General features: G+C 50.6%; 3 protein-coding genes and 1 long non-coding RNA gene across 6 annotated transcripts in view; 2 read left to right on the forward strand and 2 right to left on the reverse strand.

Moving 5' to 3' along the window:
* Positions 1–8,423, forward strand: part of C2 (complement C2) — a 42,442-nt gene extending 34,019 nt beyond the window's left edge. For both annotated transcript variants that reach the window (XM_042986029.1, XM_015545054.2), the window contains 14 exons: positions 3–101; positions 296–429; positions 1,581–1,719; positions 2,323–2,463; positions 3,120–3,209; positions 6,049–6,189; positions 6,315–6,409; positions 6,506–6,617; positions 6,735–6,900; positions 7,010–7,086; positions 7,228–7,319; positions 7,524–7,650; positions 7,812–7,861; positions 8,014–8,423. In XM_042986029.1, the coding sequence (XP_042841963.1) occupies positions 3–101; positions 296–429; positions 1,581–1,719; positions 2,323–2,463; positions 3,120–3,209; positions 6,049–6,189; positions 6,315–6,409; positions 6,506–6,617; positions 6,735–6,900; positions 7,010–7,086; positions 7,228–7,319; positions 7,524–7,650; positions 7,812–7,861; positions 8,014–8,190 (1,640 nt within the window). In that variant the 3' untranslated portion in view covers positions 8,191–8,423. The remainder of the gene's footprint in view (positions 1–2; positions 102–295; positions 430–1,580; positions 1,720–2,322; positions 2,464–3,119; positions 3,210–6,048; positions 6,190–6,314; positions 6,410–6,505; positions 6,618–6,734; positions 6,901–7,009; positions 7,087–7,227; positions 7,320–7,523; positions 7,651–7,811; positions 7,862–8,013) is intronic.
* Positions 1,000–12,426, reverse strand: LOC122238589. 2 transcript variants are annotated; one of them, XR_006217565.1, is made up of 3 exons: positions 12,237–12,426; positions 5,259–5,294; positions 1,000–1,776 (listed from the first exon to the last, which is right to left on the reverse strand). It is a non-coding gene; the product is annotated as an uncharacterized LOC122238589 (long non-coding RNA). The 2 variants fall into 2 exon arrangements; XR_006217566.1 differs by lacking the exon at positions 1,000–1,776 and adding an exon at positions 4,377–4,519.
* On the forward strand, positions 8,800–15,170 carry CFB (complement factor B). Its single transcript, XM_042986030.1, has 18 exons — positions 8,800–8,983; positions 9,086–9,319; positions 9,724–9,909; positions 10,055–10,228; positions 10,472–10,573; positions 10,673–10,809; positions 11,108–11,246; positions 11,576–11,707; positions 12,263–12,364; positions 12,453–12,590; positions 13,068–13,165; positions 13,290–13,407; positions 13,651–13,804; positions 13,911–13,987; positions 14,184–14,296; positions 14,401–14,533; positions 14,614–14,663; positions 14,961–15,170. The coding sequence occupies exons 1-18, from the start codon at positions 8,920–8,922 to the stop codon at positions 15,114–15,116; spliced, it is 2,307 nt and encodes a 768-aa protein (XP_042841964.1). The 5' UTR covers positions 8,800–8,919; the 3' UTR covers positions 15,117–15,170.
* Positions 15,171–15,172: 2 nt separating this feature from the next.
* On the reverse strand, positions 15,173–21,202 carry NELFE (negative elongation factor complex member E). The gene is made up of 11 exons (XM_007098757.3): positions 21,058–21,202; positions 20,534–20,616; positions 19,041–19,110; positions 18,792–18,937; positions 18,228–18,302; positions 18,068–18,105; positions 17,543–17,880; positions 17,279–17,423; positions 17,070–17,124; positions 16,720–16,822; positions 15,173–15,484 (listed from the first exon to the last, which is right to left on the reverse strand). Exons 2-11 carry the CDS (start codon positions 20,606–20,608, stop codon positions 15,387–15,389), a joined length of 1,143 nt encoding a protein of 380 aa, XP_007098819.2. The 5' UTR covers positions 20,609–20,616; positions 21,058–21,202; the 3' UTR covers positions 15,173–15,386.
* Positions 21,203–21,239: the final 37 nt, after the last annotated feature.

A 21,239-nucleotide genomic window follows, 5' to 3' on the forward strand; every position in this document is an offset into this window, starting at 1 on the left:
AGAGCCCTACTCTTATGACTTTCCTGAGGATGTGGCCCCTGCCCTGGGTGCCTCCTTGTCCCACCTACTTGGAGCCACCAATCCCACCCAGAAGAAAAAAAGTGAGTGTTTGGGGTGGGGACAGTAGGGTGCTGGGCCTGGGATTGGAGGAGCAGTCTTCCCAGAAGATGCTCAGAGCTTCCAGAAAGCTCAGTGGCAGCTGAACTGACTGGAGGGGAGGCAGGGAGGCCCTATCCCTTAGCAAGAGGGCTGGTGGGAGGTGGATGTGAATCAACCCCTTCCATGTTTCTCACAGAAAGCGTGGGCCGTAAAATCCAAATCCAGCGCTCTGGTCACCTGAACCTCTACCTGCTCCTGGATGCCTCTCAGAGTGTGGCCGAAGATGACTTTCACATCTTCAAGGAGAGCGCCAGTCTTATGGTGGACAGGGTCAGGAAATCGGAGTCTGTTTACAGAGGAGGCCTTCCTATGCCCACTGTCTCTCTCTGGTTCCTTCCCTTCCTCAGAATCCCACTTACAGCCCACTTCCTCCAAAAAGCCCTCCTAGAGTATGGGCATTCCATGCAGGAATCGTGGATTCAATTTATAGAATCACACAAACACTCCTGGGATACTTACTATGTGTCAGGCACTGTGCTGGGTGCTGGGTGCTGGGGGACATCAAAGATGAACAAGGCTGAAGTCCTACTTCCCAGGAACCCATAATCTAGAATGGTGGTCTCCACAGAAGGGTATACAAAATAATCCAGTGCGGTATGGTAGACAAGTACTGGTATCCTTGTTGAATAATTTCAATTTAAATTAAACCGATAACTTAATATTTAAGACTTTCCTTTAAAAATTCCAAATTTTTAAATATTTAAAATGTGTATAATATATTTGAATGGCATGCTTTATAAATATGAGTCACTTTTTATAAATATATATACCTATATTTAGATATGTGCTCAAAATGTTTTTAATGATGAGATGCATGAACAGGAGAGTTTGGAAGCCACTTAGTATAGATTCTTTGCCAGCACTTTGCCTGGTAACTTTTCACAATAGTTTATGTAGATATATAGTATGTAGTTATGTACATAACTACATATGTAGTTATGTAGATATATTCCCACCTACAGTAAACAAGACAGTTTACCTACAGTAAACAAGGCAGTTTTTATGCTCCTTAGAGTCTCTGAAGACCTGTAGTGTCCACTAAGCTGTGGGGCAGCAAAATCTGCTAGTTAGAGAAGTGCCTCAGATTCATGTGGACAGGTGCAAATTCGACCTCCACTTTGCACCAGTGGTGTGATCTGGGGCAAGGCAATAAGCTTCAATGTACTCATCGGTAAAATAGGGCCTTCTCACCCCCTCCCAGAATTGATGTAAGGATGCATGAGGAGTGAGTGAGCCTATCAAAGACAGTAGATGGTCCACAAATGTCAGTTTCCTGGCTCCCTGCAATCAGCAGTCTCTTAGTTAGTGACTACTTGTGGCCCTTGCCTCTGTCAGCCTTGGTCCAGGCTCTCTGCCTCCTCTGGAGCCCTTGGCTTGCTCTCTAACCCTCTCTTCTTTGGCCTCTCACTTGCCCTTCACAGATTTTCAGCTTTGAGATCAATGTGAGTGTCGCCATAATCACCTTTGCATCAAAGCCCAAAATCATCATGTCTGTTCTGCACGACAACTCGAGGGATGCGACTGAAGTGATCAACAGTCTGGACAATATCAACTATAAAGGTACAGGTGTCATCAAATGAAGGCGATGAGGCAGGGGGGAGGATAAGCTGTCTGCGCCTGCAAAGAGATTTGGGACAAATTAGAGAGCGAGGCCCTTTGGTGACATTCAAGTCTCAGGGCTCTGGGGCTCAGGTTCCTCAGGTGGGGATAGCTTCCAAGTCAGGTTCGTGGTGGCCGACTCCCAGCTCCCACCAGCTCATGGCTTACTCTAATGTGCTACATGTCCAAATCCTTCACACAGGTCTTTGGCTCCTTCCTCATGCCAGAACTACATGGGCTTTCTTGGCTCACCACTGGAGTCTCCCCCATGTCATTATGAAACTACCCGGGTGGTAGAAACCAGATGGCTACAACCACCCAGGTTCCTTGGAAACTCCATCTTTGAATCTTGAGAGTATAGAGTGGCCACTGGGTTATGCAGTCTATCTAAGGGGAAAGGTTTTTAATGTTTGAACAGGCAATGATGCCAAACCTTTGGCTAGCTAATGTCCGAGTTTATCAAGTCAGTTGATAAATGCATTTCCAATGGTTGGGAGAAGAGAGTGATTCCCTTCTCCCAGGTGGGAAGTGTTTAAGACAGTCCTTCCTCTTCACATAATCCAGACCATGAAAATGGAACTGGGACAAACACCTATGCAGCTTTAGATAGTGTCCATATCATGATGAATAACCAGATGCAACGCCTCGGAATGAGCACAGCGGCCTGGCAGGAAATCCGACATGCCATCATCCTTCTGACAGATGGTGAGTATGGTCATCTCTGCGAGTGAGTCTGGCACAGTGGAAGGAGCACCGATGTAGTGTCAGGACACCTGCATTCTGGCTCTCCCTCTGCCACTTTGGGACTAAGTTTCTTGTTTGTGTAGTAGAAATAGTGTTGATGGTGACAATGGAATGACAATGATGATGATGATAGTCATAGCTGCCCTCCTTCCCTTACACAATGTTTATGGACAACAATTGAAGTACTTTGTGTAAAAGTGCTTTGTGATTACAAATATCAATTATTGTTACTACCTGGGAGGTTGCCTTGAGTCAGCTGGCAGGGGAGGGGGTTGGCTTTGGGGCAGGAATGTCAAGGCGCACAGATAGGACAGACTGTGTAGTGGATCTGGGCTATGCCATTTATCTCTTGATCATGTCCATAGAACTTGGTTTTCTTGCCTGTATAATTAGGATACCTACACTACCTGAGGTTTCAGGAGAATCAAATGAGATACAGTTTATGAAGCTCCTGGCCCACTGCCTGGAATGTAGAGAATTTCAGTAAATAACATATCTTGAAACACACACGGGAAGTGGTAAAGGTTGAGATTCCCAGGCTGAATGCCCGCTCCTCCGAGACTATGGGGAGTCCGGACATACACCCCAGATGGACAATTCTTTTCCCTCCGTTCTAGGAAAGTCTAACATGGGTGGCTCCCCCAAGCTGGCTGTTGACAATATCAAAGAGATCTTGAACATCAACCAGCAGAGGAACGACTACCTGGGTGAGCCTCTACCCCGCCCCCAGCTGTGCTGCCCCTGCAGGGGCACAATTTGGGCAGCCAGCAGTCTGGTCCACACCTTGGCTTTGTTTCCAGTGAGACCTCAGGCTGTGTCGTTCTGTGTGAAGGCAGCTTAGAGTCATACCGAACAATCTGGAGTCAAATGGCCCCGAAGTTTTAGCCTTTGAGCCTTGGTTTCATCTTGGGTTGGCCGTGGCTGTGGGCAGTTTCTGCATTTGCAGAAACTAGAGGGGGAGGGTGCTAGGACCTACCTAGCACCTACCTCAGAGGCCAATAGGGGCGAATGCTCAGCTCTTACTTGGCACAGGGGAACAGTGTATGTGAGTGGCCACTGCCACCATTGTGGCCATGAACCTCTCCAGAGAGGAAAAAGGACTGGATTCCTTGTAGGGACTGTCCCTGGCATTTCCTCTTTCAGGGGTATAGATAACTAATGCTTTGGCAGTTGTAGGTTCGAAAGGAATAATTCCTCTGGTTCAGACTAAACACAAATTGCACTGATATTTGACCAGAAAAGAATTTCAGACGGAAGTGCTCCGGATAAGTGAGGATTATCTTTTGAGCCTCCAAGTTTCACTTTCCCCTTGGGTCCTCTCTTTCTTGTTCATGCCACCAACCCTACCTGCCCAGTAGGGGCAAGCAGATTCCTTTTTAGAACTCTAGCTTCGCGAACGCAAAGCCCAAACTCTCCTCCCAAACTCCTTAGCATCACTGGGCTAGGGCTAAATGCTCAAAACACCTTATTGAAAAGAAGCAGGAACGGAAGGGACGTAGGCACAGAAAACACATGGTACATAATTGTCCAACCTCACAGTGACCACTTCTGGCCTGCCTGAGGATAGATTGCTTCCTGAGAAAAGCCTTATCTCCCAGTCTATCTGAGCATCTCACTCTTTGCATGCCACCCAGGATCCTCTGGGAGTCAAAAATGGCCAAAAGGGATGCAAAGTGTCGTAGACTCTGGGTCTAAAGTTCTCCCTTGTCTAGCAAAAGAGCGGGACGCAGGATTGAAAGTGAGAAATGGCTAATGTCCGGGAAAAGACCAGAGCCCTGAATAAGGTCCTTGCCCCATTTTTATTAGGATCAGAAGGCTTACAAACATGGCAATGGATGTGCACAAAGAGACAATGAATCTGTGAACATTAACTTGTGGACGTGAGGGAAAGGGGGTCTTGAGGATATTAGTGGTTGGGGGTTTGGGTTAATACAAAACAAAATCCGGGTGCCAGACAGTCGGGAGGAGGGTTGTTTACAGCCGACGTGAGGCAGCACCTCTGTTTATCTTAGCTAGCCTAGGGAATGAGACAAGTAGGACAAATAACCTCAGGGTTGACAAGGCACCTTTTCTTTTGTTAGCCATCTCTGCTCTGGGCTGCTCTGCCTGCAGTGCAGCGGTCCATAGTCCAATTCACCAGTTTACCTAACCCAGCCCTATCCTTCTGTGAAAGCAGCTTTCTGCTATAGTACTAAATTTGGGGTGCTTTCACCCTGAATATCTAATCTTGTTCATTTCGTATTCCTATGTATTGGGTAGCTTTGTGCCATTTCTATTTCAGGCCTTTGCCTCTATTTTGGGGGCACTGCACCCCTCTCTATTTTGTGGTACCTTCACACCGCCCTATTTCTGGCACCTTTGCACCTCCTTATTATCAGGGTGCCTTTGCACCCCCCTATTCTTGGGGTGTCAATCTGGTTTACCCAAACTCGGGTGTGAGCACTTTATGACTTTGTATTTCTTTATGCCTTGTCAACCCATTGGTGTAAGCCCAGGGGATTCCTAAGCTTATGTCCCACAGCAAAGCATGGGGGAAGACTGGAGTCTGTGGGCCGCCACCCCAAAGCAGCTCTGACTGGCACCCATGCTGGCTGGAAGGGAGGGCACGGATGATTGTGTGGGTCCAAATTCTCCAGTGGGAAGAGATGGCTCCAGGCCCCTCTCTCAGAGCCTACACTTTACAGAGGAACCAGATCTGAAGTTTTGCCTCCATGCATGCTCATGAGCTCCTTATTCAGTCATATAAATGTACTTACTGAAAGTCTCTCCTGGACACCATTCTAAGGATGCAGCTGTGAACAAAACGACAAAAATATCTTGCTGGGGTTGTCATCCTGGAGGGGCCATGTATTAGTCTTCTAGGCCCGCTGCAACCACAAGCTTGCGTGGCTTAAAATAACAGAAACTTATTCTCTCACATTCAGGAGCCTAGAAGTCCAAAATCAAGGTTATCAGAAGGGCCCTGCTCCCTCTGGAGGCTTTAGGCAAAGACTCTATTTCCAAATAAGGTCACATTGACAGGTACTAGGGGTTAGGACTTGAATATATCTCTTTGAGGGACACAATTCTACCCACTGTAGGCATTAAACAAGACAAATAAGGAAACTATATGGCATGGTAGATAGTGACACATGCCAAGGTATAAAATGGAGCAGAGAGGGAATGGAATTGTCTGAGGCATTGCAGTTTTAGACAAGGTGCCCAGGGAAGGCCTTGCTGAGATGGTGACATTTGAGTCAAGACTTGAAAAGGTAAGAAAGTGAGCCATGGGGACAGTCTGAGAAGGAGTGAACCAGGCAGACGCATAGCTTATACAAAAGGCCTGGGGTGGGAGTGTGCTTGCAAATTTGTGGAACTTTGAGGAGGCTCTATGGAAGGGAGTGAAGGGTGAGGAGTGGTAGGAAGTGAGTTCAGATAGGTAGTAGGGGGTGAGGGTCCAGCTCATTTAGGGCTTTGTAGGACCCAGTAAATTCCAAATGATAGTTTCCTGTCTCACAGGGTAGCCCTTCAGCCATTAGATTCTGGTGATTTCCTTCTTCTCATCAGACATCTATGCCATTGGGGTGGGCAAGCTGGATGTGGACTGGAAAGAGCTGAATGAACTGGGGTCCAAGAAGGATGGTGAGCGCCATGCCTTCATTCTACAGGACACAAATGCTCTGTACCAGGTCTTTGAGCACATGCTGGGTGAGTGCGCTTTGCCCTCTTCAGAGTGGGGTGGGTGGTGAGGAGCCAGCAAGAGCTCCAGGTGGGGAACATGCTCACAGTGCCCCTCACATACCTCTTTCCCCCTTTGCTCCCAATACCCACAGATGTCTCCAAGCTCACAGACACCATCTGTGGGGTGGGGAACATGTCAGCCAATGCCTCTGCCCAGGAGAGGACACCCTGGCATGTCACTATTAAGGTACCAGGAAGGAGGGATGGGGCTTGGATCCCAGAGGTGGAAGAAGCCATGGGCCAGAGACATAGCAGTTCCTGAAGATCACCTGTTTCCCTGCAGCCTAAGAGCCAGGAGACCTGCCGGGGGGCCCTCATCTCAGACCAATGGGTCCTGACAGCTGCTCACTGCTTCCGCCATGCTGAGAACAGCTCTCTGTGGAGGGTCAATGTGGGTAAGGCAAGGCCCACACCAGGTTCCTGAGCCCATGGCCAGGGCTGCCACCCTTTGTTCCTAGTCCCTGGCCCCTTCAGGGGCCCTGGGCCAGCCTAATCTGCCATATTATTCACAGGGGATCCTAACTCCCAGTGGGGCAAAGACTTCAGTATTGAGAAGGCCGTGATCTCCTCGGGGTTTGATGTCTTTGCCAAAAAGAATCAGGGAATCTTGGAGTTCTATGGTGATGACATTGCCCTGTTGAAGCTGGCCCAGAAAGTGAAGATGTCCACCCATGCCAGGTGCTGGAGTCTGGGATGAGAGGGCATCCTCTGGGGGAGAGTGCTCTGGGGAGTCCCAGAGGAGGGGACATAGAGAATGCGCCTGTGTGACCCTTGTCCTTCTCCCCAGGCCCATTTGCCTTCCCTGCACGGTGGAGGCAAATCTGGCTCTGCGGAGACCTCCAGGCAGCACCTGCCGAGACCATGGTGAGTGCTGGGGCTTAGGGTGCATGAGGAGCTAGGACCAAGGCTTAGGAGTGATGACATGGGCTGTGCAACAGCCCCCAATCTGGAGCCTGGATGCTGGGTAAAGGGACCAGCACCACACCCCTTTCTCCTTGACCACAGAAAGTGAACTTCTGAACAAACTGAGTGTTCCTGCTCATTTTGTGGCCTTGAATGGGAGCAAACTGAACATTAACCTCAAGATGGGGACAGAGGTGAGGATCTCAGGTCTGGGATGCTGCGGGGGAATGGGACTCCTCTGTGGCAGCTCCTCAAAAGTCTCTCTTTGTCCCTTCCTCCTCCAGCTCTGGCCGCTTTCTCCATCTGACCCTGTGTTACCCCTCCTACAGGCCTAGCTGAACTTCTAGGTGTCCCCTGGGACTGCTTATTCTCTCCTCTCTGTTCCACCCCTGCCACAGTGGACAAGCTGCATCCAGGTCGTCTCCCAAGACAGAACCACGTTCCCTGACTTGACGGATGTCAGAGAGGTGGTGACAGACCAGTTCCTATGCAGTGGAACCGAGAATGATGACAATCCCTGCAGGGGTGAGCCCCTCCCACCCCCCACCCACGAGCCTGGATTCCTGAGGGAAAGTCCACCAATGTCCCTGTGACCAGCATGCATGCCAGGGCACTGGTGCACTGCCCTGATAACAAGGGAGCAGGGTGAGTCAGGATGACAGTCTCTTGCCCCTCCTTTCTGACAGGAGAATCTGGGGGAGCAGTTTTCCTTGAGCGGAGATACAGATTTTTTCAGGTGAGGAGAGAAGGGGGAGGAAGCTCATGGGACTCGGGCTACAGAATCTTGACCTTAAAGGAGGCTGAGGGAGGCCTTTGGATGAGCCAGGGAGGTTGAAGCTTGGAGCTGGGGCTGTGACAGCCTCCCACCCCATTCTCTCCTTCTTCCAGGTGGGCCTGGTGAGTTGGGGTCTCTACAACCCCTGTGGCAACAGCAATAAAAACTCCCGCCAAAAGGCTCCCAGGGGCAAGATCCCACCACCACGAGATTTTCACATCAATCTCTTTCGCCTACAGCCCTGGCTGAGGCAGCACCTGGAGGGTATCTTGAACTTTTTGCCCCTCTAATTGTGGTTACTGACTCCTCTGTTGTCTTGCCAGCATCTGTCAGTCTCCCACTCTTGAACTTCTACTATCAGACCCCATGACCTATCTATGCTCACAGCTCTAGGACCCCGTGCAGCACATCCAAGCTGTGGAAACCCCAGGGCCCCACCCTCTGCTGTGCTTGGCTCACTCTCCTTTCATTTTCATGTGGAATTTCCCAGTTTTGAAATTAATAAAAATTGATGATTTCCTCATCTGTCTGTGTCTCTGCCTGGGGGCTGGCCAGGGGGCAGAGGATTCCAGAATGATTCCAGGAACAACAGGGAGGCAGGTCAGAGACCCTGCTGGACAAACAGTGGGTGGACTCTGCTCCATAACAGAGTCAACAGGGAGTGAGCCAGCCTTATTTCTGGTCCCTAAGGGGGCGGTCTGGGATTACTGGGGAGGAACTGGAGCTGAGAGGTGGTATTGAAAGGGTAGGGCTTATGCAGTTCCTATTTCCTTGACTGGCACCTCGGTGGGGGCCCTCCCACCTGGACATTCCGGAAAGTGATGTGGGTAGGTGGGGTTAGCCACAGGTGCCAGAACACAGATTGCATAAAAGGCTGGAGGTTGTGGGGGGCAGGGGAAGGGTGTGCGACCAGGCCCAGGTCTGAAGTTTGTTTGGATATCAAGCCAGCAGACAGGCAGCACAAGCCGGGATAGACCATCTTGTCCCCATACCTGGTTTCTCTCCTGCCTTCCATCGCTATGGGGAGCAGTCTCAGTCCCCAACTCTGCCTGGTATTCTTGGTGCTGGGCCTCTTGTCTGGAGGTAAGAGAGAGGGTCACCACTCCCCCCCCCCCCCACTTCCTGCTGCCCCCAGTATTCCTCCTTGGCCTTGGGAGGCTGGGCTTCATCAGCCTTTTTCTTTAGGTGGGAGCATACCACCATTGACTGTGGTTGGGCCCCAAGGCTCCTGCTCTCTGGAAGGAGTAGAGATCAAAGGTGGCTCCTTCAGGCTTCTCAAGGAGGGCCAGGCACTGGAGTATGTGTGTCCCTCTGGCTTCTACCCATACCCTGTGCAGATTCGTACCTGCAGATCCACAGGGTCCTGGAGCACCCTGCGGACCCAAGACCAAAAGATTGTCAAGACGGCAGAATGCAGAGGTTGGAGGGCAGTGAGGGTGGGTACGGGTCAATGGAGGGGTGGAACAGGTGGTGACCAGGGGCCAGACTAGCATACTATTAGAGTTGCATTGAGGCCAGGAAGGTTAGCAGGGGAGCTGAGCAAACACAGGAGCTGTCTAGGGCTGAAGGAGGGAGAGAGGGAGGAGGAAGGGAGTGAATCTTCACTGAGCATCTACCCTGTGTCAGGCAACCCTGGCAGTAAAAAGAACACTCAGAAATTGGAAACGAGGAGAAGCAGGAGTCATCATAGGTTGAGCGTTGATGCTGTCTGTGGGACCAAGAAGGCACTGTTTCTCTGTGACAGGGTCCCTGAGACCAGGAGGGAAACTCTCAAGTGAAGCCCTTCCTTCTCAGTAACTTCTACTTGTCTCCCTCCCCCAAAGCAATTCGCTGCCCAAGACCACAGGGATTTGAGAATGGGGAATACTGGCCCCGGACCCCCTACTACAATTTGAGCGATGAGATCTCTTTCCGCTGCTATGATGGCTACACTCTCCGGGGCTCTGCCAATCGCACCTGCCAAGCAACTGGTCGGTGGGATGGACAAACAGCCATCTGCGATGATGGAGGTGAGAAGCGTCCCCTCCCCTGGTGATGGTGTCTTCTCCCTGACCATGTTCCAGCCTGAGGAACCAGCACCACAACTCTAGTGTTCTACCGTGCCATCTGGGCCTCAGGATTTGGCCCTCACCTCCATGTTTCATGCTTCTGCAGCGGGGTACTGCCCTAACCCGGGCATCCCCCTTGGCACAAGGAAGGTGGGCAACCACTATCGCCTTGAAGACAGAGTCACCTACTACTGCAACCGGGGTCTCACCCTTCGTGGCTCCCAGCAGCGAACATGCCAGGAGGGTGGCTCTTGGAGTGGAACAGAACCTTCCTGCCAAGGTGACTCTTGACCCATGCCCAGGGGTCAAATCCTGCTCTTTTATCCTCATATCCCTACACCAGTTCCCCCTAATGCAACCCAGCTCCTTCCTCACTTCTAAACCTGCCTGTAGAACTTCCTTCACTACTGAGCCCTTCCCATCCTGGAAACCCACCATCCCACCTCACTGGCCACCGTGTCTCTGACCCTCACACACTTGCCAACACCCCCAGACATTTTACCTGATTTCTGACCTCTCCCAGACTCCTTTATGTATGACATCCCCGAAGAGGTAGCCGAAGCCTTCCTGTCTTCCCTGACGGAGACCATTGAAGGAGTAGATGCTGAGGATGGGCATAGCCCAGGTTTGGAGGCAGAGAGGGGAGGGAGGCAGGGAATTGGGGAGGATGAAGGGCCAGGAGAACCATGCATGCTGGAGCCTGAATTTCTCTGGTGGCACCCAGGGGAACAACAGAAGAGGAAGATTATCCTGGACCCCTCGGGCTCCATGAACATCTATCTGGTGTTGGATGCATCAGACAGCATTGGGATCGGCAACTTCACAAGGGCCAAGAACTGTCTCAAAGACTTCATTGAGAAGGTGGGCCCCCTTCCCCCCTGAATGTGAACTCACTGCCCATCCAGGACTAGTTCCCTGATGTTTCCAGACCCTCTGAGACACAAGGTCCCAGAAAACCTCTGGTCCTATTCTGTCCTCCTTCCCTTCCTTTTACTGGAAGCAGTTTCTTGACCTTTAACCCAATCATCCATCAGCCCCAGGGTGATCAGTCAGCCCTTGAGTCTCTGACTGTAACTTTCCCTGTCCCAGAAAAGCTGCTGACCTCTCCCAACCATAGTATTCTTTCAATGCCATGACCCGTTGCTCCCCTAACCCACAGGTGGCAAGTTATGGGGTGAAGCCAAAATATGGTCTAGTGACCTATGCTACAGTCCCCAAAATTTTGATCAGAGTGTCCGATGAAAACAGCAGCGATGCAGACTGGGTTACAAGGACAATCGACAATATCAACTATGAAGGTCAGAGGTTAGGGAAGGGACTGGTGGGGAGTTCACTTTGGGGTCAGAGAAGTCAAAAGGTTCAGGGTTGTTGTGAGGAGGAGGTAGTGAGACCAAGTGGGAAGGCAGGGTGGACCACTTTGCAGTCTATGGTTGGACAGCAGGCTCATTGAGGAATATGGATTACTGGGAACTTGTTGGGGGCTGAGAAGGTCACTTTGTGGTCAAAGGGAAGTCAGCGGGGTGACAACTCAAAAAACTGAAAAATGTGGTATCTCAGTTGTGATAGGCCTTGAAGGTTCATAGATGACTTGGAAGACCAGGCAAGGTGAGATCTTCCTTTTTCACAGATCACAAGTTGAAGGCAGGCACTAACACCAAGAAGGCCCTCCAGGCAATTTACAACATGATGAGCTGGCCGGGGAACCAACCCCCTGAAGGCTGGAACCGCACCCGCCACGTCATCATTCTCATGACTGATGGTCAGAAGGGACCTTTTCCTGCCCCAGGCTTCCCACCCTTTCATAACAGTGTATGGCTGTTTGGTCCACATGTAACACTAGACTCATGGCTGGGGCTCTGAGCAGCACTGAGGGCCCCAACCATGTTGATCTTTCCTGTGACCCTTTACAAGGAGACACCCTTCTTAAGTCTCTCTGTCACTTCCATCCCCTTAACCTGCTTACCCAGGGGTACCTGGGTGGCTTGGTTGGTTGGGCTTCTGAATTCGGCTCAGGTCATGATCCTGCAGTTCGTGAGTTGGAGCCCGGTTGTCAGGCTTGGTGCTGATATCTCAGAGCCTATAGCCTGCTTCAGATTCTGTGTCTCCCTCTCTCTACCCCTCCTCCACTCTCTCTCAAAAATGAATAAACATTAAAATTTTTTTTTTAAATTAAAAAGCTGAAATTTTACCTTCAGCCATTAAAAACAAAAAAACAACCTGCTTACCCAGCCATGTGTCACTACTAGCCAATTTATCTTCCTTGACCCTCTTCTTTACTTGCCTCTCACCTTCACGGTCCCTGTCTCTTCTGCAGGCTTGCACAACATGGGTGGGGACCCAGTCTCTGTCATTCATGAGATCCGGAGCTTGCTGGACATTGGGAGGGATCGCAAAAACCTAAGGGAGGATTATCTGGGTGAGTTTTTGGCCTTGGACCCAGCACCTTGCTTTCTCAGCTCCTGCCCCCAGGGTTTGGACACTCACCCTCCCTTTTTCTCCCCCAGATGTCTATGTGTTTGGGGTTGGGCCTCTGGTGAACCAAGAGAACATCAATGCTTTGGCTTCCAAGAAGGATAAAGAACAACATGTGTTCAAAGTCAAGGACATGGAAGACCTGGAAGATGTTTTCAAACAAATGCTTGGTAGGAAGATACCGGGAGGGTATAAAGAGGTCAGGAAATGCCCCAGGTATCCCAAGGTCACTCATACTTCCTCTCCTCCTGAAGCCTTGGCAGTCTGGGATGGCTTTCTCATTGCTCCTTCTCTACCTCAGTCACACTCTGGTCTCCTGGCACTATCCACTTCCTGATCTTAGAATCACCGAGTTCTGAACAACATTGGAGATCTTGTCAAGTGTCTCATTTTACAGATGTGCAAAGTGAGGCCAAGAGCAGCCCAGGCACAGCAAGCAAGCAAGAGTTGGGCCTGAAAACAGCCAGGTCTCCCAACTCTTAGTTCCAACTTCTTTTCACTATACTGCCACAGTTCCTTGCCCCCAATGTAAGGAAACAAATGCCCCTTTCTTTTCCTTATGGGCTTCTGCTCCTCATAGCTGTGTAGGCGGGCCTCCCCGAAAGGCCGAGCATCCCAGGTTTCAGCACATTCTCCTTTCTTGTTAGATGAAACCCGGACTCTGGGACTCTGTGGAATGGTTTGGGAGCACAAGAAAGGTAGTGATTACCACAAGCAACCGTGGCAGGCCAAGATCTCAGTCACTGTAAGCACAGCTTCCTGGTGGTGGGGACCTGTGGGAAGTGAGGTCAGGTGGAATGGGGGTAGGGGAAGGGCAAAATGTAGTGTTTGTGGAAGTTAAGCTTTCCCCCCTGCCATTCTGTTCCCAGCGCCCTTTGAAAGGACATGAGACCTGTATGGGGGCCGTGGTGTCTGAGTACTACGTGCTGACAGCAGCACACTGTTTCACGGTGGATGATCGGAATCATTCAATCAAGGTCAGCGTGGGTAAGGATGCAGTGAATCAATCCTGAGCTTCAGCTGTGCTCCCTGGGCAACACCTTCTACTTCCTCAGGAGCCCACCCTTCCAACCCCCCCCCCCCCCGGTCCTCAAAGCAGCCCCCTCCCTTGCACACTGGGCTGCTTGGGGGCAGGGCGGAAGACTTGGGAGTTAGGAAGGATGTGGGGCCAGAAGCAGGAGGCTGCCCAGAGAAGTAGGATGTCCTGACATACCCACTCTCCTACCTTAGGAGGGATGAAGCAGGACTTGGAAATAGATAAAGTCCTATTTCACCCTAACTACGACATCAATGGGAAAAAAGCAGAAGGCATTCCTGAATTTTATGACTATGATGTGGCCCTTATCAGACTCAAGGAGAAGCTCAAGTATGGCCAGACTCTCAGGTGAGCCCTCTGGACCCCTGAGGAGAAAAGTCTGGGCAAATTGGAGCTACAGGCCTGGGGCAGGTCAAGTCTGCTGTCCCTGAGTTTCCCCATCTCTCCTTAACAGGCCTATTTGTCTCCCCTGCACCCAGGGAACAAATCAAGCTTTGAGGCTTCCACTGTCAACCACTTGCCAGCAACAGAGTAAGACATTCAGGGAAAGCAGCACAAGGGAATGATGCCAAGAGACAAGTGGGGCATGACAGGGTGCTGCAGGAGCCAGCCTGGTCTCCAGCACACAGAAAAGGGTTGAAGGACATTTGCTGAGTGACAAAGGCAATAGAGAGATGGTGGGGGGCAGAGAGAGTGCTAAAATGACCCCTACTGTCCATTTGTCCAGTGGAAGAGCTGCTCCCTGCAAAGGATATCAAAGCTCTGTTTGTGTCAGAGTTGTCCAAAGATAGGAAGAAGTCGCTGATTCGGAAGGAGGTCTACATCAAGAACGGGGAAAAGGTGAGGAATATGGGATCCTAAGCAGGTCCTCTAGGCCCCAGTTCTTCCTAAGCATGCTCTGCTTATCACCCCTTTCTCCTCTGTGCTTTATACCTCACCTACAGAAATCCAGCTGTGAGAGAGATGCTCAATATGCCCTAGGCTATGACAAAGTCAAGGACATCTCTAAAGTGGTCACCCCCAGGTTCCTTTGCACTGGAGGGGTGGATCCCTATACTGACCCCAACACTTGCAAAGGTAAGAGAAGGCTCTTTGGTTGTGCTACATGTTCTTAAAGCCCAAGAATCGTTTTCCCTACAGCCTCTCCTCTCCTGTAGGTGATTCTGGTGGTCCCCTGATTATTCATAAGAGGAGTCGCTTCATTCAAGTGAGTTTCCCCTCTCCTGTCTGTGGGGAGATGCCAAGTGGTCAGCATGGGCCCTAAAGCAGGAAAGTTCAATGCATGTGGCTGGAAAGGGAAGGACAGAGCCTGCCTCCTTCCAACTACTTCTTGAAATGGCCGGGTTGGGGCAATGTCTGGCCTGTGTGCTAGAGAGCAGGACTGAGCTGGGTCCCCAGTCTAATTCTTCTAGGTCAACTCAGATGCACTTGGGAGTAGTTGAGCTTCCTGGGATTAGGAAGGAATTCTACCAGATGATTAGTGGCATCCCCTTGCCCTCTCCAGGTTGGTGTGATCAGCTGGGGTGTAGTGGATGTCTGCAAAGACCAGAGGCGGTGGCGACAGGTACCTGCTCATGCCCGAGACTTTCACATCAACCTCTTCCAAGTGCTGCCCTGGCTCAGGGAGAAACTCAAAGAAGAGGATTTGGATTTTCTATAAGGGATTTCCTGCTGGAAAGGGGGATGAGATCAAATTAAAACAGCTGCGACAATACCTGTGTTCAAGATCCTTTTGGGGTAAGGGGGAGGGGAACGTGCACTGGCCATGTGTTACAACTGAGATAAAATCTAACAGCCGTTTTTAAAGGCTCAACCCCAATCCCAAGTGCTGAAAAACCAGAGGCTGAGGGAGATGTGTGAGCTTCCACCTCAGTGTTTTACTGAGACCAGTGTTGGCGCAGATGAGGCACACGGAATCCAGCTCCATTCTCTAGAAGCCATCCACAAGGTTCTCCTTGTAGACATCATCACTGTAGACAATCTGGGTCCTCTTGTCCCGGTGGCAACCCTTAGGGCTGTTCTGGACAGCTAGGGAGGGAGGAAAGGATTGGTTAAGGTCTGAAGCATTGCATCTGAGCACTGGTGAGGCCAGAGGCTCAGAGTCTGACCAGCTCACTCCTTGCCTTTGGCCCTTGGAAGCCCAATTTCAATGCTGCCCTCTGGTGGCCAGGCTGGCCTGTCTCCCTTTGGCTCCCTTAGGCCAACCCATCCCCATGGCAAGGAGCACATGCTGTTAATGTGGCACATGCAGATACTGCAAGGAATGTTTTGTTCTTAGAACAGCTCCCAAAGGTAATCGTTGTGATAACTGAATGATGTTAACCCACTACATCAAAATATTAAAAATTAGAAGATCTCTGTAGCCCTTTGTTGACATGTTAGTCATTTCTTGTTCCTTCTTTTAGTTTGGAGGGCCACTCTTGCTCTGAACGCCCCTTTCTGCCTAACTCCTTTGCCAGGAAAGCCAACAGGTATAGTGGGCTATTCACACTAAGAAATGCTACTAGCCTCAATAGGGGAGCTCATTCTGGGTGTGGCTTTGGCCTAAAACATTCTTCAAGCCTCAGGTTGTTCCTTCCCCTTCTTTTTTTCCTCCCTACATCAACATGTCCCTCTTGCATCTCATCTCGGAGGATTCTATCCCTGCCATTCTGGGACTACAGTCACTCACCCCACGCCAGCCTCCATTCTCTTGGATCTTTGTACCTTGACACTTCTATCACTACCCAGGTTCCATAGTTTGTGTTCTTTGGTTTTAATGGCCTCTGATGCTGCTCCCTGAATATCCCCCAGGCCCAGGCCTGCGTAATTTTTTTCTTCAAATTCAATCTTCCCTGAGATTACTACCATTTCGCAGCCACTCTGTGATACAGAGGACTGTGATCCATGTTTTCAGTCCTCACTTCACACCCAAGTTCCAGATCTCTAATTTCAAATGCTTATTTTATAAAGCCAACTATACTCCATCTCAAAATAAACACGGTCGTGTTCACTAACCTCACTCACTAACCTCACTCACTTCCACTTTCTTCCCTGTTCTAGTTATTACTGCTTCGGGAGTTGTTCTCAATCCTTCTCTCTCCTTCACACTAAGAAATCTTCTTCCATCTCTAACTGACAGAGAGTCTGACAATTCTCATTCCCATGGCCTCCACACAGATCCAGACATCTATCAACTCTAGGGAATCCTGGGACATGCAGGGGAGCAAAGAGAGGAGGCGAGCTGTGGGAAAGAGGATGAAAGAGGAAGAATCCATTCTTACCAAGGGAGCCCCAGACAGACTTGCCAGTGGCAGCATCCAGCATGGGCTGTTTGCGGGCAATGCTGACTTTGAGCTGTACGGACTCCACCTGGGTCCCATTGAGCTGGGGAAGAAGAGGGGTGGAGGTAAAGGATGGGGGAGGGGGGAAACATTACAGACAAAGAAAAGGAGAATTTCCAAGAGTTGCCATCCTAGGAACAGACTAAGGATCTAAGAATACATTTCTTGTGTGGATAGAAAAAGACTTCCTCTATCAAGAGGAAACAATTTCCTCCTGGCTCCCAGTGTTTTAAAGAGAAAACATGAGGATGGCAGTAGGGATGGGAAGAACAGGTCTGGGAAGTCCCAACCTCAGCAACGGCCTGATCTGCTGATTCCATTTTTTCATAGGTGACGAAGGCACAGCTAGGATGAGAGAAAACAGGATCAGTAGAGGGCCTATGGGCTCTTGTGGACCCAACCAAACCCAGTGCTCATAGGCCACCGGAGATAGGCTGGTGTTCTCCCTCAAACCCAGGTCCTCCCAGGACTTATCATCTTGTCCCACTACCATCCTTACTTTCTGGGTGGGTCCATGGAGAGGTCAATGATGTTTCCAAAGGGAGAGAAGGCCCCACGGAGGAGGGTGGGTGTCATGTCCTCTCCATACACATAGAGAGTATTCCCCTTCCGAGGGGCCCTGCGTTCAGGGAACGAGTCCGACCCTGTGGGGTCAGGAGTCACAGTCACAACGTGCAACCCATCTCAGGCTCCACTTTAAGAGGCCACTTTAGTGGGACCTGCCTAAACCCTTTCACTTTTTCTACCAGCCCAGATCACTCACTGCGGAACGGGCCCTCTCGTTCTCGATCACGGTCCCTGTCCCGATCGCGGTCCCTGTCCCGATCGCGGTCCCGTTCCCGATCTCGGTCTCGATCCCGTTCCCGATCTCGGTCTCTGTCTCGGTCTCGATCCCGTTCCCGATCTCGGTCTCTGTCTCGGTTCCGCTCACGACTGTGGTCCCGGCTGCGGCTTCGGGGAGGGGAGGCTGAGGAGTGGGCACCACCACGTTCTTCATAGCCCCAGTCAAAGCTTCGAGGAGGACCGTCACCAGCCCCTGAGCCCTCTGCCTCTTCCCCATCTGGCCCTAGTTCCCGAAGCCGATCACTGGAAGACACAAAACTGGGGGGAGGCAGACAGTGAGGATCAAAGGGGCCCTTTACTTCATCTTCCCAGACCCTGTGGAGACTCAACACTCCCTCTGCAGCCCCAGCTCCTTCCACTCCAGCCCTAAACCTCCCAAGGATCCAGGCAATTGACCTCCCCTACTCCCCCAATTGGGACTCAGTCCTCTCTCTAGCTCTCTAACCTCTCATACAGAGATTTCCTCTGGGGCCGTCTGGATGACTGCAAAAGAAACCAAGGACAGTTAAGATGAGTCCTAGTTGATGGCATGTGGCCCCAAATATGTGGGTCTCTCATTTTCCTCATTCCCCAACCTCTCAGGGACAGAGAGTTGAGAACCATACCTCCTGCAGATCGTCGTCAGCAGATATGCTTCTCTGGAACGGCTGGAAAGTGGGGACTGGCCCCTTCTCAGGGTCCTGGGAAGGTCGTAGAGGTCTACTTCAATGTGAGAGCAGAAGGCTGCCTAACCATAGGACAGAAGGGATTCCTCTTCCCTCACCCTCTTCTTGGCTTTCCTCTGGCCTTTTATCCTCCCTTTTAATTCCTTTGCGCATTTCTTATTTGATTATGTGGTGTTTTTCATAAGTGACCTAATATATACACAGAGTATTTAGCTTATCTGTACATTTCTTGGACCTGCTGACATCTTCAACCTGTTCAACTTCTCAGAACAACAAGACTCAGGAGCTCGAATATGTGCCACAGAATGTATGAGATACGGAATTTGGAAGTCAGTCAGTGTCTTCACATTTTACAGATAAGAAACCTGAAACTCGGACTGGTACGACAATTTTCCCAGAACTGAATAGGCATTACTTTCCCCCTAAATGTTACCTCCACTCCAACTTGGAAGGACGCCCTCTGAAGTCAAGGGTCCCCTGAACAATCCTTCTGCTTGTGCTCACCTTTAACTTCCCCTCTAGGGTTCGAGAACGTTTGAAGCCCGAGTTCTTGGTCTCGGCCTTGATGGCACTGATGGCTCCTGACTTCACCAGCTGCTTTGCCTGCTCTGTTGCCGTGGCTGTGTCCACCACAGGCTGCTCTGACAGTGCTGGAGTGGTGAGGGAAGGAGGCATTATTTTGGCCACGCTCTGAGAGAGGTCAGCGCCATGTTGCCCATTTCCAGTCTATCCCCAGTTCCCCCCGTCACTCACAGCGTTTCACACCGCCTTGGCTGGCTGTGCTGCTACTACTTTGCTTCTTCAGAGCCAACAATGCCTTTTTCTGGGAATGAGAGCGAGAAGAGAGGGGTTGGTGAGGGCCAGTCCCTGGCTAGGTCCTCTCCCAAGGTCCCTGGACACTTCACTCCAGGGGACGCCTTTCTCAGAAAACAATGCAAATGGTGTCCCTGGAGTGGTGCACTGACACATGAGTGCACTCATGAGTGCACTACCACTCACACATGATTCACTGGATCATTTACAATACCAGCGATACGTAATCTAGCCAAACCATTGTATCCAGAGGCTTTCCCGAGCCTCAGTTTTTGAAGTGGAAGAAAAGGACTTTGACCATGGACCAGAACCCTAAGATATGAGCTATAAGTAAGCACAAGCCTACATGCCTTTCTCAGGGGGCTTCATCCATTCATTCCCTGCATATTTAACGAGGACACGCCATTACTTTGTAACAGGGGTATGCAAGAGTATGAGACATTGTTCCTCCCCTTAAGAAGTTTACAGTCTGAGAAATAAGACCATTAGACACAATTATCAAGAGCGATCGTAAGAGGCACAAATTGCTTGTAGCTGAGAGCAAATAAGATTATCTGATGCCAAATGACTATTAAACTGGACCCTGGGTAGAAACTACGCAAAACAGATTGAAAGAAAAGGGCATTTTAGACAAAGAACACAGACTGAAAAAGATGTGGAAATAAGAAGGCTTTGGGAATGCACGTTTTGGGACTAGTGAATAGTTCTATCTGACTAGAAAGAGATGCCAAGGTAAGGCTGTGTTGTATAGACAATGGGAAACCACTTACAGGTTTTGAGAAAAAAGAGAGACAGAGTTTTTTTGATTTCAGTGGTTCATTTTAATAAGAGTGAAGGAAGTCTGTCCAAGAACACACTGAGCAGCTTCTTGAGAAACCATTACAACAGACTACGTGAGTGTCAGCAAAAACTTGATCTACGGAATACACGGGAAAATATAAACAAAAGACATTACTTCAGAGTAAGAATCAAGAAGACTTGGCAAACGTTTGGCCATGCAAATAGTGGAGATGTCAGAGAGGAGATTTTGATTCCAAACACATGGGAAAACTGAATATAGTCAGTCCTATATGGAAGATCAAGAAAAGGAACTAAGTTAGAATAGATAGATGATAGCTAGCTGCAACACTGGGAATCTGCAGGCTATCAGCAAGAGCTCGGATAGAATTGAAAAAAACAAACCTGGAGATTACCACCCCTGTGGTGGTACTAAAAGCCATGGAAAAGTTAGACAACTCGATGGCAGAATACACAGAAAAGAGAGAAGGCATACATCAAGACTTGGGAAGAGCCCCCTTGTGAGGCTTCGCGGAGAGGAGGTATGTCTCCAGGTATGAGCTGGAAGAACCCCCCATCCCTCACACTCACCCCAGGTGTTCTCAAGAGTGTAGAGTCTGTGAAAGGTTGGGCCACGCCCCCACACACTCCCTCACCTTTTTCTTGAGTTTGTTGAATTTCTTCTGCAGAGCCTCCTCCTCCTCGCTCAGTCCGGGGGGTATCACCAACATGGTGGCTCCTGGTTCAGGGGCAGGGCCCAAGACATCTTTCTCCACTGTCACCGCCCAGGGTTCACACGCCGTCCACACTGCACCCAACCGCACCCTTCCAGGCCTACCTACTCCTGTCTTTTGCCTCTCCCTACCCCTTGCTTAAACCAGGCTGCCATCCAAGCCCCCGCTCGTCGGATTCAACCAGCATTCCCTCTTCTCTCCAGGAATCACGGCCACCAGCGCCTTGAGGGACCAAGTGGCCCGGGAAGGGAGAAGCACCCCTTCCGTCGCCAAGACGATGGCATCAGACACCCCCTACCCCCGCTGGGGTTAGTATGGCAACCGCGGGGTCCAAACGGTACAGGAGGCAGTGGAACCCCCGCAGTGCTCTCAGAGCAACGAAAAGGGGAAGAAGAGAGAAGGAGCTCGTTAAAAAGGGGCGAAGGGTGAGAAGGAGAACACCTTACCTGAGGGGGCGGTAACCGGGGTCCCACGGTCTCGGGCGGCGCCCGCGCGGGCAACGGAGAGCTGGCTCAGAGCGATGACGTCGCGAGGGGTGGAGAACGCGGTAACCAAGACGGCTCAAGGCTACACACTTCCGCCCGGCACTTCCCCGGCTCAGGTCAGCCTCTCGGTAGCGCTCATCCCC

This window comes from Panthera tigris, chromosome B2 (assembly GCF_018350195.1).
Source record: "Panthera tigris isolate Pti1 chromosome B2, P.tigris_Pti1_mat1.1, whole genome shotgun sequence".
NCBI lineage: Eukaryota > Metazoa > Chordata > Mammalia > Carnivora > Felidae > Panthera > Panthera tigris.